The sequence below is a fragment of the Lissotriton vulgaris genome, chromosome 11, assembly GCF_964263255.1.
Source record: "Lissotriton vulgaris chromosome 11, aLisVul1.2, whole genome shotgun sequence".
In the NCBI taxonomy this organism is placed as follows: Eukaryota; Metazoa; Chordata; class Amphibia; order Caudata; family Salamandridae; genus Lissotriton; species Lissotriton vulgaris.
The window spans coordinates 262024503-262039032 of record NC_141699.1 but is presented as its reverse complement, the minus strand read 5'-3'; the positions used below and the strand labels follow the sequence as shown (position 1 = coordinate 262039032).

Sequence of the window (14530 nt, the reverse complement as noted above, 5' to 3'; positions counted from 1 at the left end):
AAATAATTTCCTCTTTGGACACTATTGGGCCCATTAGGATGGCAGGCGGATTGCCCCCACCAGGCTGGCGTTTCCGCCCGCCATCCGCATCTATATTTCCCCCTGCCATATTAGGATGGCGGGGGGGGACCGATGCGGACGGAAAGTCCGTCTGCCACTTTTCCGCCCTGGTCGCAAGGCGACCGGGGCGGAAAAGGTTTAATATGGTGGCGGTGTTTAATAGACCCTGCCAGCCATATTATGATGTCTTTCCGCGAGGCGATGGCGCCATGGAAAGGCATGCGGTCTTCACTCAGGGGCCCCTTGCAGGCCCCCAGAGTGAAGGAGAGGTGGGGGTGCACATGGGGGTACCACGCGGTGCCTGCCGCTTTGTCTATGCAAATGCATTAATGCATTGTTAGCATTGTGGCGGGCGGTGCTGAGAGCGCTGCCCGCCACAATGCCAACAATGCAGGGTGTGCCCGCCACTGTGGCGGGCACATCCTAATACCGCCCACGGGACCCCCACCCTTATGGCGGGTGGTCCCAATCCCCGTGAGGATGGCGGGCGGGCAAAGTCCGCCCGCCATCCTATTGACCCCCTATGTGCCCCGAACATTACAGGGGCCTAGATGTGTGACTAGTGCAGAGTTCATAGAGAGGGTAGGTTAAGATATTTTAACTTTGATTTTTAAAAACATGTAAAAGTTTATAGTATTGAGATTGTATTTCCTCGATATGTTACAGAAGGGAAGCGGATCGTGATTGGTGTCGTAAAGGTCTCTACCTAATCCGATACCTTTGGAAGCCCATTCAGAAGCGTTACTGAGCTCAACTTCAGTAATGAGCTTAGGGTTGAGCAATAATGATGTCTTTCTGTTTTTTAAATGGGTGTTGCAGAACGCCTATCAGGGCTTCTTAGCGCATGAGCCGTATCAGAAATAATACATTGAGAGTGTATTGGTGTGAATTTCGACATTGTGACAAGAGAGGCTGTATTAAAAGGAGAGCACAGTTCTCGCTCAATATATATTCACGGTGGAGTATAGGGGCAATCTGGAAGCTAAAAATGCTGGATAATATAGTTTCCAGTTCGGAAGATTACAACCCCCTAAAGTGAGCGTTTTCCTGAGAGACTTTTAGGAGATCTGTGCCTTCTTGTCTCTCCGTAGAAATCTAGTGGCGAGTTTGTAAATTTCTTGGAAGAAAGACGAGGAAAGATTCAGAGGGAGCATGGAAAATAGGAAAATAACTGTTGGGTTAATCATCTAAGTGTTATGTTAATGTTAATTTTAATAATGATTTATAAAGCGCACGTACACCGGGTAGTTTCATGGCGCTATGAAGGCTCAGAGATTATCAGCAGACAACTTTAGTTATAGGCTTGTGCAAATAGCCACGTTTTAAGGGACTTCCTAAATTGCAATAGGTCAGTGCAGGAGCAGATCTCCAGCGGGAAGGAGTTCCACAGTCTAGGGGAGAGTGTGGCAAATCGGCGGCCACCCTGTCGTACTCGTTTGAATACGGGTATGGTAAGAAGTGAGAGGTGAGCAGAGCGAATGTTCCGAGAGGGAAGTGTCTGTAGCCTACCCCAACAGCAAATATATTTGGTTAACCAGGCCAATAAGAGATCTTTCACTTAGTTGATAGTGTGAGATTCAGTAAAAAAATACAATGTTTTTAAGGTCCCTGCAAATCCAAATTCCCAAATATTTTAGATGTGTGAGATGCCATTTAAGGCACGAGTCACCTTGCTGAGAAGGAAGGCAAAGTGGATTTAAGGGGAACACGTCCGTTTTGTCTTTATTAAGGGTAAAGCCAGAGACTATCGAAGATTCATGTGTAATGTTAATTATAGAAGGAATTGCTGATTCGACATCTTCTGGGAAGATGAGGACATCGTCTACGTATGCAACCATCTTGAATGTGTGTGCACCGAATTTGAGTCCTTTGCTGCCCGGGTCTGCATTAAGAAGCCTAAGTAATTGGTCAATGGCTAGAAGAAAGGTGAGAGGGGACATCCTTGTCTCATTCTTCGGTGGAAGTCAAAAAAGGGGGAGGTTGTGCCAATAATTCTAATATTAGCTTTGGGGTTGGCTTAGAGTGCCACGACCTTGTTAGTAAAAGGGGTACCTCGGTTATGTGATTCTAGAACCACATGTAAAAAAGGTCAAGATACCTTGTCAAATGCCTTCTCTGTGTCAAAAGAAATTGCCGCTGTCGGTTACGAAGAGAGACAAGCTTTCTCTAAGATGTGACAGAAAGTACAAATTTTACCCCTTGCAAGTCTACCTTTGACAAAGCCCGCCTGCTAGTTATGGATGAGTTTCGGAATGTGACTTTCCATTCTATCTACTAGTATTTTTGCACAGAGTTTTTGCCTCCATGTTTAATAAGGAAATAGGGCGATTTTTTTAAATCCGAATTATCCTTACCTTACTTGAGTATGACCACTGTGGTAGCCTCAGTGGCCATTCCTGAGACCTTACCGGACAAAATGTAATGGTCAAAAATATTTTTGATATACTTTATGAGCGAGGTAAAGGTCGTTTAAAAGGCGATGGGATAACCATCGGGCCAGGAGCTTTCCCTGAGCGGGTGGCTTTGATTGCTTTGATAATCTCCTCCCATTCAATTGGTCATCCTAAATTCAATTAGTCGTCTTTCCATACTGTAGAAATGGGAAATGAATGGAGAAACTTCTTACAAACCGATTTAACGCAGGTCTTTTGCAGGTCAATTGCAGGGTAAACTAAAAAACAAGTATTTAGTGATTTGCAGGGAAATCACTAAATACTTCAAGGATCTCCTGGGTGAAGAATTTTTCCGAACCATCCTTATCCATGATATGAGTAATTTACGAAGTATTGGTATTGACAAATTTGAGCATAGTTGCAAGTGATTTACTAACTCTGTTACGTAACACCAGTTGACGAGATTTTTGGCTGTGAACCCCAGGTTAGGCGCTTTTACTGACTATGGAGTTGAACTGTTTTATGTCTTGGAGGAGGGGGTTGTTGCTACAATATCTGTATAACTTTTCTTTTAGTTTAATTTAGTCTCCTAGAGATTGAAGGGTTCTCTTAATATCCCCATTCTTTTTAGACATGTTTTAATTATTTGACCCCCCCTGGCACATTTGAACGCATCCCACAGTATTATCGGAGAGTCAACCGATTGTTTGTTTTCTCTGAAAAAACACTTGATCTCACTGTTAAGATCCACAACGTCAGCATAATTGTCTGAAATCTACGTATCTAGCACCTTCGAGTCTTATGACGAGCTCATCTCGTTATGAGCCACGGTGCTCGTGTGCTCATGACGAGCTGAGCTCGTCATGACCATTAGAACGCTCGCATGCTGGGCTAATTCCCCTGCTGTGCGAGTGTTCTAAAGAAACGTGTGTGGTCATGACGAGAGCACACGACCACCGCGGCTCATGATTAGCTGACCTCGTCATGAGCCTGGGGGCGCTGTGCACGCCCCCCGCCCCCAGCACAGCAGGGGAATTTGCCCAGCTTTGAAGTGGTTAAGCACCAGTTTCGGCTCCCTTTTGTTTTTTTGAGGCTAAGAATAGACAATGAAATCACTGCATGATCAGAAGTAACTATTGGGTGGATTATAGTATCCGAAATATTTTTGTGTTGAAATTTTTTATTAAAATATTGAATAAAATACAAAGATAAAAGCAAAGCAGTAAAATGTCATAGCAAGAGAAGAAAATACATATGATAATAAATCAAATGCAAAATAGAACAAATATGTGAAAATGATAAAGAAATAGTTAATAGCAGATCATAACCCAATATTGGAGAACAATAGAATAAATGCGGATATATTGTGGTATATAAAAAGCAGAGCGAATAAAAAGGGAAAGAAAAATTTGAGACAAAAGAGAAAAGCAAAAAATATGAAGATAAGAAAACAAGAAAAATAGAGGAAAAAAGAAAGTAATATCTAAAGTAAGGGGGGGTACCAGAGTAACAATGGTAAAAGGAGCAGAAGCAGAGAAAGAGAGGAAGAAATGAATAACTAGAGTAGAGTAAAATGGAAAAAAATAAAAATTTTAAGAAGGGAGGCCTTGACAAGAAGGTAATCCATGCGAGACAAGCTTGAGTGAGGAGATGAGAAGAATGTGAAATCACTACCCGTAGGGTTATGAAGTCTTCAGGCATCTAGAAGATTATGTGAAGTGCACATATTAAGCAATTGTTTGTGTGCCCTGGGAGATCTAAATTTAAATGCTAAGTGTCTATCTACAATAGGGTCTAAAGAAAGGTTAATTACATGCCAGAAGGTAGGATCATTTGAATTAGGGACATATATATTCATAACATATAGTTCCTCCACAAACAATAGGTGAGCAAGTAGGTCTGGTCCTAGACGGCGCAGTATGAGAGGAATGAAGAGAAAGCGTGATCAATACTTCTTAATTATGCCCGGAATTATTCGCAGAAACCAAGATAAGCAAGAATTGGAATTGTTGAGAGCCAAGTTTTGCGAACAGCTGGGGTTATTTAGGTGACCTAATTGCTCACCTATTGTATGTCCTGAAGATGATCTCGAATAATTGAGATCGAAACGCCGTCACCCCCTACAACAGGAACTCCTTACATTATGTAAACTCTTGAGGAGTCTCCAATATTGTCGTCAATGCAATGTTTTTGTTTTTAAATCACCATCACGAAAATAAATTACAGTCATAAATTGATCTACATGTCCCTCTGTATATTTACCGCTCCCATGAATTTTTTTTAACTAATTGTCTCCATTCCCAACATAGTATACCCCACATGGTCACTTTCTATTGGACCATTTGGCCACAACAGAACCATTGTTTCCGCTAAATATTAACCTCACCAAAGGCAGCCCAACCCTACACTGCACATAACCTTTGGCTGTGCGTGGCGGGGGGTTGGCCATAGGCCCTGGCCCTGGAGACCCCACCCCCCAGGGCCTTTTTATTACAGGGTAAGGAGGACACACGGCACACCTTCCCCAAGACTCTTTAGGCCCTGGGGACCCCATCCCCCTGGGTATTGCATATAAGTTAAAAGGGGAGGGGGACCAAAGCCTCTTTATGCCCTGAGGACCCTATCTACCAGGGCTGTGCATTTTTATAAGGAAACCGTTATCGACCCCCGGGACCCCAACCCATGGCGCCCACATTTGTAAAAGGTGGGTGTCTTGCTGCCCACCCAAGGCACCCACCATTCTCTCATTGGGGGCCACGGAGGGAGCGCTAAGGCACCACAGCCTCAGCCAGTTTCCCGCATGTAGCAGGAGCCAGCATTGCTTCCGCCCGCAGGGATCAGCTACTAATGCTGCTTCCTACGAGTGGGAGGAATATTTTGATCTGCCTTTGGAGCCTCGGGAGGGAGCACCTGGGCTCCCACCCCATTGAAACAAATTTCAGGTGTGGTCCCCGGGGGCTCTGGGGGCTCAGACACCCTCTCCTTTATGAATACAGCCACCAGGGTGGCTTACCCGGGGCTTAAACTTTATAAATGCTGCCTACCCAACATTTTTTCCTTTTTTGATCCAACTGGATTACTGCTTTTTTTGCTGATTTGTTTTATTTTTTGCCTGAGGGGCAGAGGCGTTGGTCCGTCTGTGCCCCCATGGGGCCTAGGGCATCAGGGTATCCCAACCCTGCCTCCTTATATTATCTTTTAACTTCAGGACAGGGGACTAAGTCCCAGAGTCCTGTAATGGCTGCTAGCAACATTTTTCTCATGTTGCTGGTAGCCTATCAGAGTGTTCACTCTTGCTGAAGTTTGACTCCAACAGGAGCGAGATGGCCCAAGGATAAAAAAGCTCCCTGGGCCAATCAGAATGCTCTATTTTTAAATTGGCGCTCACTCTCGCGGACCCAACCGTCCAGATATATAATTATGCTTGTCCTTTCATTTCTCAAAACCTACTGAACGGATTTACATCAAATCACAAAAAGCACAATCTGTGGACCAAAATCTAGCTTCCTGTTGAATTTGTGTAATTCATTCAGTAGTTTTTTGGGTACCATATATATTTATATTACAAATAACAGTAAAGCTACATTTAATGTGCAGTAGTGGTAAAATGTGGTAAGGGATATTTTAGGGTTCAGGGCTGGGTAGTGGTGATGGGTGGTAAGAGACATTTTAGGGTTATAGGATGGGTAGTGGGAAACAATGGTAAGGGTAATTTTAGGGTTAAGGGATGGTAAGGGAAATGTTAGGTTTTACTGATGGGTAGTGGAAAAGGGCTGTAGGGGTAATGTTATGTGGATATATATATATGTGTGTTTGTGTGTATATATATATATTTTTTTTTCACTGAAAAAAATTGTTACATGGACGTTATAGTGTGGAAATAGACTTAAAAAAAGTCAAAATTCACAAAAAAAAACCAAAGGTTACAGGGACGTTACAGTTAGGTTCAGATTTTACCCATACAAAACCATAGAAATTCAGCAGTTATAGTTATAGTTATCTCAAGTCACTATAACTTGTGCCCTAAGGTAACTATAACTCGCTTCCCACCATGCACAGTTTTCTCATCAATAATTTCACTGCAAATGTTGAATGATATTATCAATGATGTCATAGAAAAATTAATGAGTGATATGTGAAATAATTAGCAGTGCATGGTGAGGGCGCAAGTTATAATTCCCTTAGGGCACAAGTTATAGTTACTTGAGATAACTGTATGGATGTGTGATTGGGTGTATGGATGTATGAGTGGTTGTTTGGGGGTGTGAGAGAGTGTCTAAGTGGGTCTATGAGTGGATGTATTGTTTTTTAATTTTAATCTGGACCCGTGGTTCTGTCACAGATTCACATGGGGGTCGTGGGAGTGTCTGTATGGGTTTGGGAGTGGGTGTGTGAGTGCCTTTGTTGTTCTGTGAGTGGATGGGTGAATGGTTCTACAGGTCTGTGAGTTGATGTATCAGTGACTGTATTGGTGTGTGAGAGGGTTTGTGAGTGATTATGGGTGTGTGAATGGGTGTATGGATGTGTGAGTGGTTGTGTGGGAGTGTAAAAAATGAATAGTGAGTCTGTGAGTGGGTGCATTTTTTAAAAATTGGAATCTGGATTCACGGATTTGTTGCATAAACTCAGTTTTGGGCATTTTCTAGGCCATGCGGGGGTCCCTCAGAGACCCCCTTGATAAGTCTCATGGGTCATAATACCTCTATCCTCAGCCCTATATCCTATTTCTAATTTACCCCCTCCGCGAACCTTGTCCCGATTGACAAATCGACAAGTTTTTGGCCATGCATGTTTTTTCTTTAATAACTCCAAAACTACCTAACAGATTTACACATAATTACAACAACCATTCTTTCAAGACCAAGATCTAGCTTTCTGTCAAATTTGGTGTAATTCTGTTTAGTGATTCAGACTGTAGTTGTGTCTGAAACTCCTATGGGGAAATTGCATGGAGAAAACATGATTTGGGACCCCTCCACCCTACTTTTCTCAGCCCTCATTTCACAAATCACCCTGAAACTTTCTGGACTGCAGCTGAAATGAGTAGCAAACTAGTTTTGAATATTTTGTATATATTCGTCAAACTGTGCCAAAGTTATTAGCATAGTGAGGTCTATTATGGACTTACTCACTTACACATTTTATTCTCCTGGAATTGAAAACAAATATTGAAATACCTTGTTTTATGAATGCATGTATATATAATGTAATGTGTGATGATTTTTGGACAGTCATCTTAGTAAATCTGTTTTGAACTGTTGCCTATCATTCTTCCACTCCAACACTGAAGCCAGTGTCAGAAATGTTATCACCCTCATACCCAGTGTACCCTTTCTCTCGAACAACCTTTATTACTTGTCTTCTCTTAGTAGAGTGTGTGTGCTCTCAGAGCATTAGGATCATTGAGTAAGTTTCTTAAAAATGTTCTGTGAATATTTCCAGTGGGCAAGTTTGTGTCGCTTCATGCTAATCATCTTCACTTTAGTCCTGCTTAACTTTCCCTTAACATCTTAATTTATTTTGTATTGGTCTTTATTTCTGCCTCATTTTTGTTCACCTTAACTTTCGGAGTATCAATTGAATCTTCTATGGCTGCAGCTCTCTAAGAAGCTTCCTTCATTTCAAATTACTTGCATATTATCTATCTTTAAAGTCAAAGGGCCCAAATAACGAAGGTACTTACGTGTAGTAAAGTTACAAGTACAGAGTCTCCACAATCATGGCGGAATCTGCGCACTCGGGGTGAAATCTCTACACAACGTACTTTCTGCAGTCCGCTGTGCGGAGATCCCTACACAAATGAGGTGACTCCCTCATGAGTGCGGAGACTCTTCACATGTAACTTTACTACATGTAAGTGCCTTCATGAATTGGGCCCAGGTGTATATTGTGACGCTTACTGAAATCACACTGGCCTTCACCCTTTCAGTCAGTTGCTTTAATATAGGTGCATTCCAATGGCAAGCCTGGGCTGCTGGTCACTCCTTTTGGAGTTGCAGAGTTATTGGGGTAGTATTTTTTTTTGGTATGATTTAGACCAGGTGAATGAACACAGTTTAGAATTCTTAACGCTTCTGTTTACTTTGTGTTTCTTCCTAGACAACCAAGATGTAGCAAATGCGGTGAGATTTAGATAGAGCAAATTCAGGCACCATGATTAAGAGCCTAGTTGGGATACTGATAGTTCTGTGTTGTTACCAATATCTTATCAGGTAAAGCAAATCCTCATTATGGTGCAATGATATTCCTTTCTTCTTTAAGGTTGTGGCCAGTCCATGCGCGTTTTTAAAGCTTCTGCAGTTGTCGTTTTGGTTCCCTGAACCCAAGTCCTGGGGACAACCCGTACTTCCAACTAGCTGGGCGTAGATCTGTGCTGTTGCTACCCACTCCTGCTCTGGGTGTTTGACTTACCAAAGCACAGCTCCGGAATATACCTCCTGCAGCTTAGCCATATCTCTACAGGGATCAGAACAAGTCCGAGATGTGTTGGAAAATGTAGTCATTTTATTTTAGTCCGCTCAGGAAAAGGCCAGGCTTTCCAATATACTCAATCAATATATTTAAATAACACGCCAAACCACATCAAAAACAATTTCTGTCTAAAATCCTAAAAGCATTAAGACCCTGTGGGTTCGAGGCTAGCTCAGACCTCTAACATAGGTGAACTTTAAAAATGTTATAAAGGGAGTAAAGATTCCCTGACTACATTTTATGATGAGTGAGACGTTTGTGACCATATATAGGAGAAGGAATACAAAACACATGAGTAAACCCGTTAACCCAGATGAGACCGTGTGGAGTAAGTAACAAAACAACTGTGTCTCAACCGCAATCATTGGCGAGGACAATTACAAGGATTGTATAAATCGCTTAAAGAAGGGGGAGAAGAAAGGGAGACAACGAGAAAGTTTCATTGAGTATAGATTATTATTCGTAAGTAGTTGTATCAGCACTACAGTACAATTTTACAGAAGGTAACCATAACACACAAGTGTGCACTGAACGTGCTAGTGACGGTGAATGGCCCAGTGACACAGGGGTGAGAAAACAGTGAATAGCGAAAAACAAATAAAGCAAGTAATTGTGTGGTCATTGATACAAATCAGATATATACAAGGTAGGTATCTTGATTTGGACTGAATTGATTGACCACATTATGCCACGGTTTGCGCTGAATAGTCAACAGTGTTTCGACCTGTTCAATTCCAGGTCATCATCAGTACAATGGTTACTGATTTCAATATAGTGCTGTACAGAGAGGAGAGAGGGAAAAGGAAAAATGCGAATTGAGGCCCCGGAGACAAGTAAATGATAGTGGTAGATGATAGATTAACAGGTAGGGGACAAAAAACTACCTGAGATGGTAATACTGCATCAATGAAGACGTCAGTGAGGGATTCCCAGAAGGCACCGGGATAGTAGGGGGTCCTATTTGTCTAAACACACCTTGTCCGCAGACAAAATCTCACTCCTCAGCAAGGGGATTTCCTTTGTCCCCGCTGATCGCTGTAACTTCTTCAAGTTACAAGAGGATTTACTTCTGTTTTTTCAGGCGCATCCGCCTTAAACAATTTGTTTCCGACAAGCCTGATACCAACAGACCATTTTTCACTTTTTTGTGAAATAGTTTGTCCAGGCTTCCTTCTCAATCGCTGCTTAGGACAGAAGTGTACATCTAAACTCTGACATTTCTAACGAAGAAGGATTCTTTATTTGAATAACTACATGAGACTGTTTCAGAGAAAGCACATCTTCCTGAAGAAGGCTATGAAGCTACACCAACTCACATTTATCACAGTTGTACCAACTAAAGCTTTATTCCTTGATAACCTCTCCACATATAGTGGTTTCATACAGATTTCTATGGTTGAACTATAGAACCATTTCAGCAGGGAGCTATAATGATAAGTTATTTTATTACTAGGTCAGGTCAGGCAAAAAACTTGAACCTCAAGGATATCCTTACACGTTTTTGGCGATGTATGCCCCTCTGGTTTCTGGAAAACGTTAAATGTGGATGGACAAGAATAAGTTGTCATAATGTGTGTTCTAGAAAATGACAGTAAGCTGACTGATAACTTGCTAGCAACTGACAATTATGAGCTGACTGGAAAGGTAAATGACTAAATGAGGAGCTAACTTAGAGTTGTCAATGACAATCTAACTGTGAATTGGCAGTTAAAAAATTGCACAGTCAGCAGTATTCTTTTTTCAAGGTTTGTTTTTATTTTCATAAATATAACACAATAAAAAGAACAACCATTGTTACAGACTCTTCAATAGGACAATATATAAATCCATGTTTCTGCTAAATAAAGATCCATCTATCTCTACATAAGTCTGGATCATTGGGTAACATAGGAGAACCATATAACATTGTGGTTTACTGTGTCCACATACCAGGTTCGATATAGTGTAGCCTCAATCTGTTTCCAGCCATGCCCCCCATATTTTGTCAAATTTCCGTGGACACACCCTTGCAGATAAACCATGAGTCACAGTATAACTACAATGACCTTGGCAATATGGAGGTAACTTTCTAAATATTTTTGTTGTTGTAAATCTAGTGTGTTCCCTTACCTCTCAACTTCTTCTGTCAGGGTTCTTCAGAAATTATGCATTTTGCAACGATAACCATACTGAACTGCATTAAAATATTTCAAGCGTTCATTCTCTAAAAAAATAAGTTTTTCATTTTTTGTTTTGGATATCTGTTTTCTGGATATTTTTAGCAAGTAACCCATATAAAGCGCAGTCCTCAAATGCTCTACCTCACAAGCTTTCTCTTTGTCTCTTAAAGTAGAAGGTTCTTGGTGATGTTGACTACCGTGATAGTTTAGTTGTTCTGCATTTTTCTTTATCTGTTAATATCATTGCAGTCTCTACAAACCAAGCAAAAAGCTCTCCTGAAGCAACTTGACTGCTTGGACCAGGAATGTGAGGAACTGAGAACAAGCATGAGCGAGGTAGAGGAGGAAAAGACCCAGTTGGAGGAGCAGCTGAGCATGGCAGAAACAAGTAAGCTGCAGGATGAGACCCAACTAAAGCAACAACGGGTGAGTGCACACATTCATGAATGGAGCATCATGTAAGCTATTTGTGTCCAAAATCAGCTAGAGAGAGTGTGAAAAATCATTTTAAACTGGGCAGTGGGTGAGGATGGAGCTAGGTTCTGGGGAAAGATCGCTTTTAATAGATTTCCTACCATCAAGTCTCTATTGTGTGTAAACCAGTTAGCGACACAATTACTGTAATAGTTTCTAATCAGTCTTCGATTTCCTTTTATCAACATTGAAAGAATGGTAGTTTGTGACAAAGTCCTTTTCCTGAATCATAATAATATAACATTCCTGATTCATATTAATGTTTAAATGCATGTGTCTTTAAAATATGTATTCAATGTTCACAAGATAATAAACAGAACATTACATTGCCTCGATTAATGAGATCAATGTTAGTATGAAAGATAGTTGTAGAGTACATTTATGAAACAACCTTTGAAATGTGATGATGTTGAAAGACACTGAAAACGTAGTTTACAGCTGTTGGCATGCATCGCTCCTAGGACATATTAATCCACATTTTACTCGGGCGATAACCATGTACAGAGTTGCCAGTCCCACAAATCTGACCCCTCAGCACTTCATTTTTTGTGTAGCCTTTTTCCGTCCACTTCTCTCGTTGCTGTGTAGTCAATAGGCGGTCAATGAGATAAGATTGTAATGAGGAGCAGACATCTTTGGGCCTTACTATGGGTAGCATGATTGAGGACCATAGGTCAGTGTTGTTGTCACAGTATGTCAGGACTCTAATCCATTCTTGTGTTTTAGTAATTGGCCCCTCCCTCAGTTGAATGCCACCTATCTTTTTGCCTCAAAAATGCTATGCCAGTGAACTTGTGTATCTTGCATGCATACCCCATCAGGGCCAGCAATGGTGATGGGACTACTGTGATCTCTGTCATGATAGACACTTTCCGAAATATTTTTGATAAGTAGTTAGATATTGCTGCACACTTCGGGACTAAATATATAAAGTTTGAGTTTTTTAGGCCAAGTGTAAAGTGAGTCTGCTAGGAGATCACATTATTATAACCTCTGTGGTTTATGTGTAGAAATTTCAAGTGTATTTGTCAATGCTTTTCATTTCAGGGAATCACCCCCTATTTGAGCACAACAATATGACCACTGTTTATCCGAAAAGGGGTCAAACAATTCCGTCTCCCAAGCTTCCTTCACTTGTAGTTCCTCCTTGAAACTATGGGGCAGAGAAAGCATGTAGGGCAACCAAATTACCACTATTCATGGTAGTAATTAGATATGTGAGGGGAGCACCTGTTGAAGTTCAAGAGAATATAATGAAAGGGTTTTGTGCATTGCCAGTCGCAGGTAAATATTTAGCAAAATGTCTAGGTGTTGGCAATTTTGTTATCTCTAATATTCTGTAGTGTTGTAAAATTATTGGTTGGTTATTGTTCTCCTATGGGACAAAGTCCCATCTTACTACATGGAACAGTCCTTTGAGCTCTAGTGTAGGTGGATTTTTTGGATTACCTGCCAGTGGGTCCTCTGGGGAATAGAGCGGATCATTTTATGTTCTTTCCCATAGTTTCTTCCAAAGTCCATCAAGCACATTTAACTGGATCAGCCTCTCTAGGGCAGCTATTATAGCACCACAATTGTACTGATTTGAGACCATACAGATTAATATGTCCTCTTCTACTATTAGATGTGGAGTGAAGGGAAGTGGATTAAACCATTGGTGTGCATATTGTACTTCTACACAATAACAATATACCTTAAGGTCCAGTATGGCCATGCTCCCCTTTATATGATAATGGGAGGATTAACATTTTAATACAGGGCTATTTTGTGCCCCAAGCAAACCCAATCAGTGACCTAAGTGCCTTAAGGTAGTTTTGTGCGAGTGGGAAAGGAATGCTAATAAACCGAGACAGATAATGTGATAGCAGCCCAGTCTTCATCATGGCGATCCTCCCAACCATTGACATTGATAATGTTGTCCGTTAAACCACCATATGTTGGCCCATATTTATCCCTAATGACTAAGGATAGGTCTCAGTTCATTTGCATGCCTAAGTGCCAGACTGTTAGTTGGTTATTCGGCAAGCAATGTGTAAATTACAAGTTTTATTGTGCCAGTGAGACTCTGAGACAAGGAAGTAAATTGTTGCCCCTGTTGATGTGTGTTGAGCTGAGGGCCCGAACCATGCACCAGACATTCTCTATCATGGGATTTACTTCCAACTAAGACATCATTTTAATAGAGAATAAACCAGTGTATTTACAGACACATACTAAATGTGAGCAAGGTTCTGGGGAAGCTTGTTTTACCAGGCAGTGAAGCTCTGGATAGACCTCTGCCAGGAAAAGCAGGATATCCATTGCAGGGTAAAACAGGGTTAAATTGTATATCCACCGCAAGAAAAGCAATTCATTATCAAGTAAAATATATGAAATACTGACTAAAGTGCCACAGATAGTTGCATGTAAGGTATAGGTGAGTGAAGCCCATTCCTATGAAGCCTTTCTCTAAAACACATTTCCACATGTTTTCCAAGATGAATTACTCTAACCAGATTGTCAACATCAATCCTGTGACCGCATCCTATGTCAAAAATACATTATCAAGTCCCTTTCTACACAAATAACATAAATATTTTCTTGCATATTGCTTTTATATTATTTTGTCAGGGTTGTGGGGGAGCCCAATACTTATTTATCTTCATCTCCTTCTGCTACTTGTGCCCCCATTTTCACTCTTCTAATGTTGCTCCCATTTTTTTCCTACTCCCTTTCCACTTCTCCTACTCCTTCTGTGTTTGCCTCTCTTGTGGAGAGCCTTCAAACACCTACCTGTGCCCTCACTCTTCAATGGACCTCTGTTCCATAACCCTAAACTCCCCACTTCCTCATTTCCTTGGTTTATGTACTTGTCCCTCTCTTGATGTATTTGTGTTTTTCCTGATCAGCATACCCTAATGCTGCACACACTGCAACTCACTCTTGTCTCCCTTTCTCTTTCCATGCCTTTCTTTCTTTCCTCTTTCCATCCAC

General features: G+C 41.3%; 1 protein-coding gene across 1 annotated transcript in view; it reads left to right on the top strand.

The window, feature by feature from the left end:
• CCDC157 (coiled-coil domain containing 157) overlaps positions 1 to 14530 on the top strand; it is a 204934-nt gene that overhangs the window by 94095 nt on the left and 96309 nt on the right. The window contains exon 6 of the mRNA XM_086944736.1: positions 11333 to 11509. Within this exon, the coding sequence (XP_086800862.1) occupies positions 11333 to 11509 (177 nt within the window). The remainder of the gene's footprint in view (positions 1 to 11332; positions 11510 to 14530) is intronic.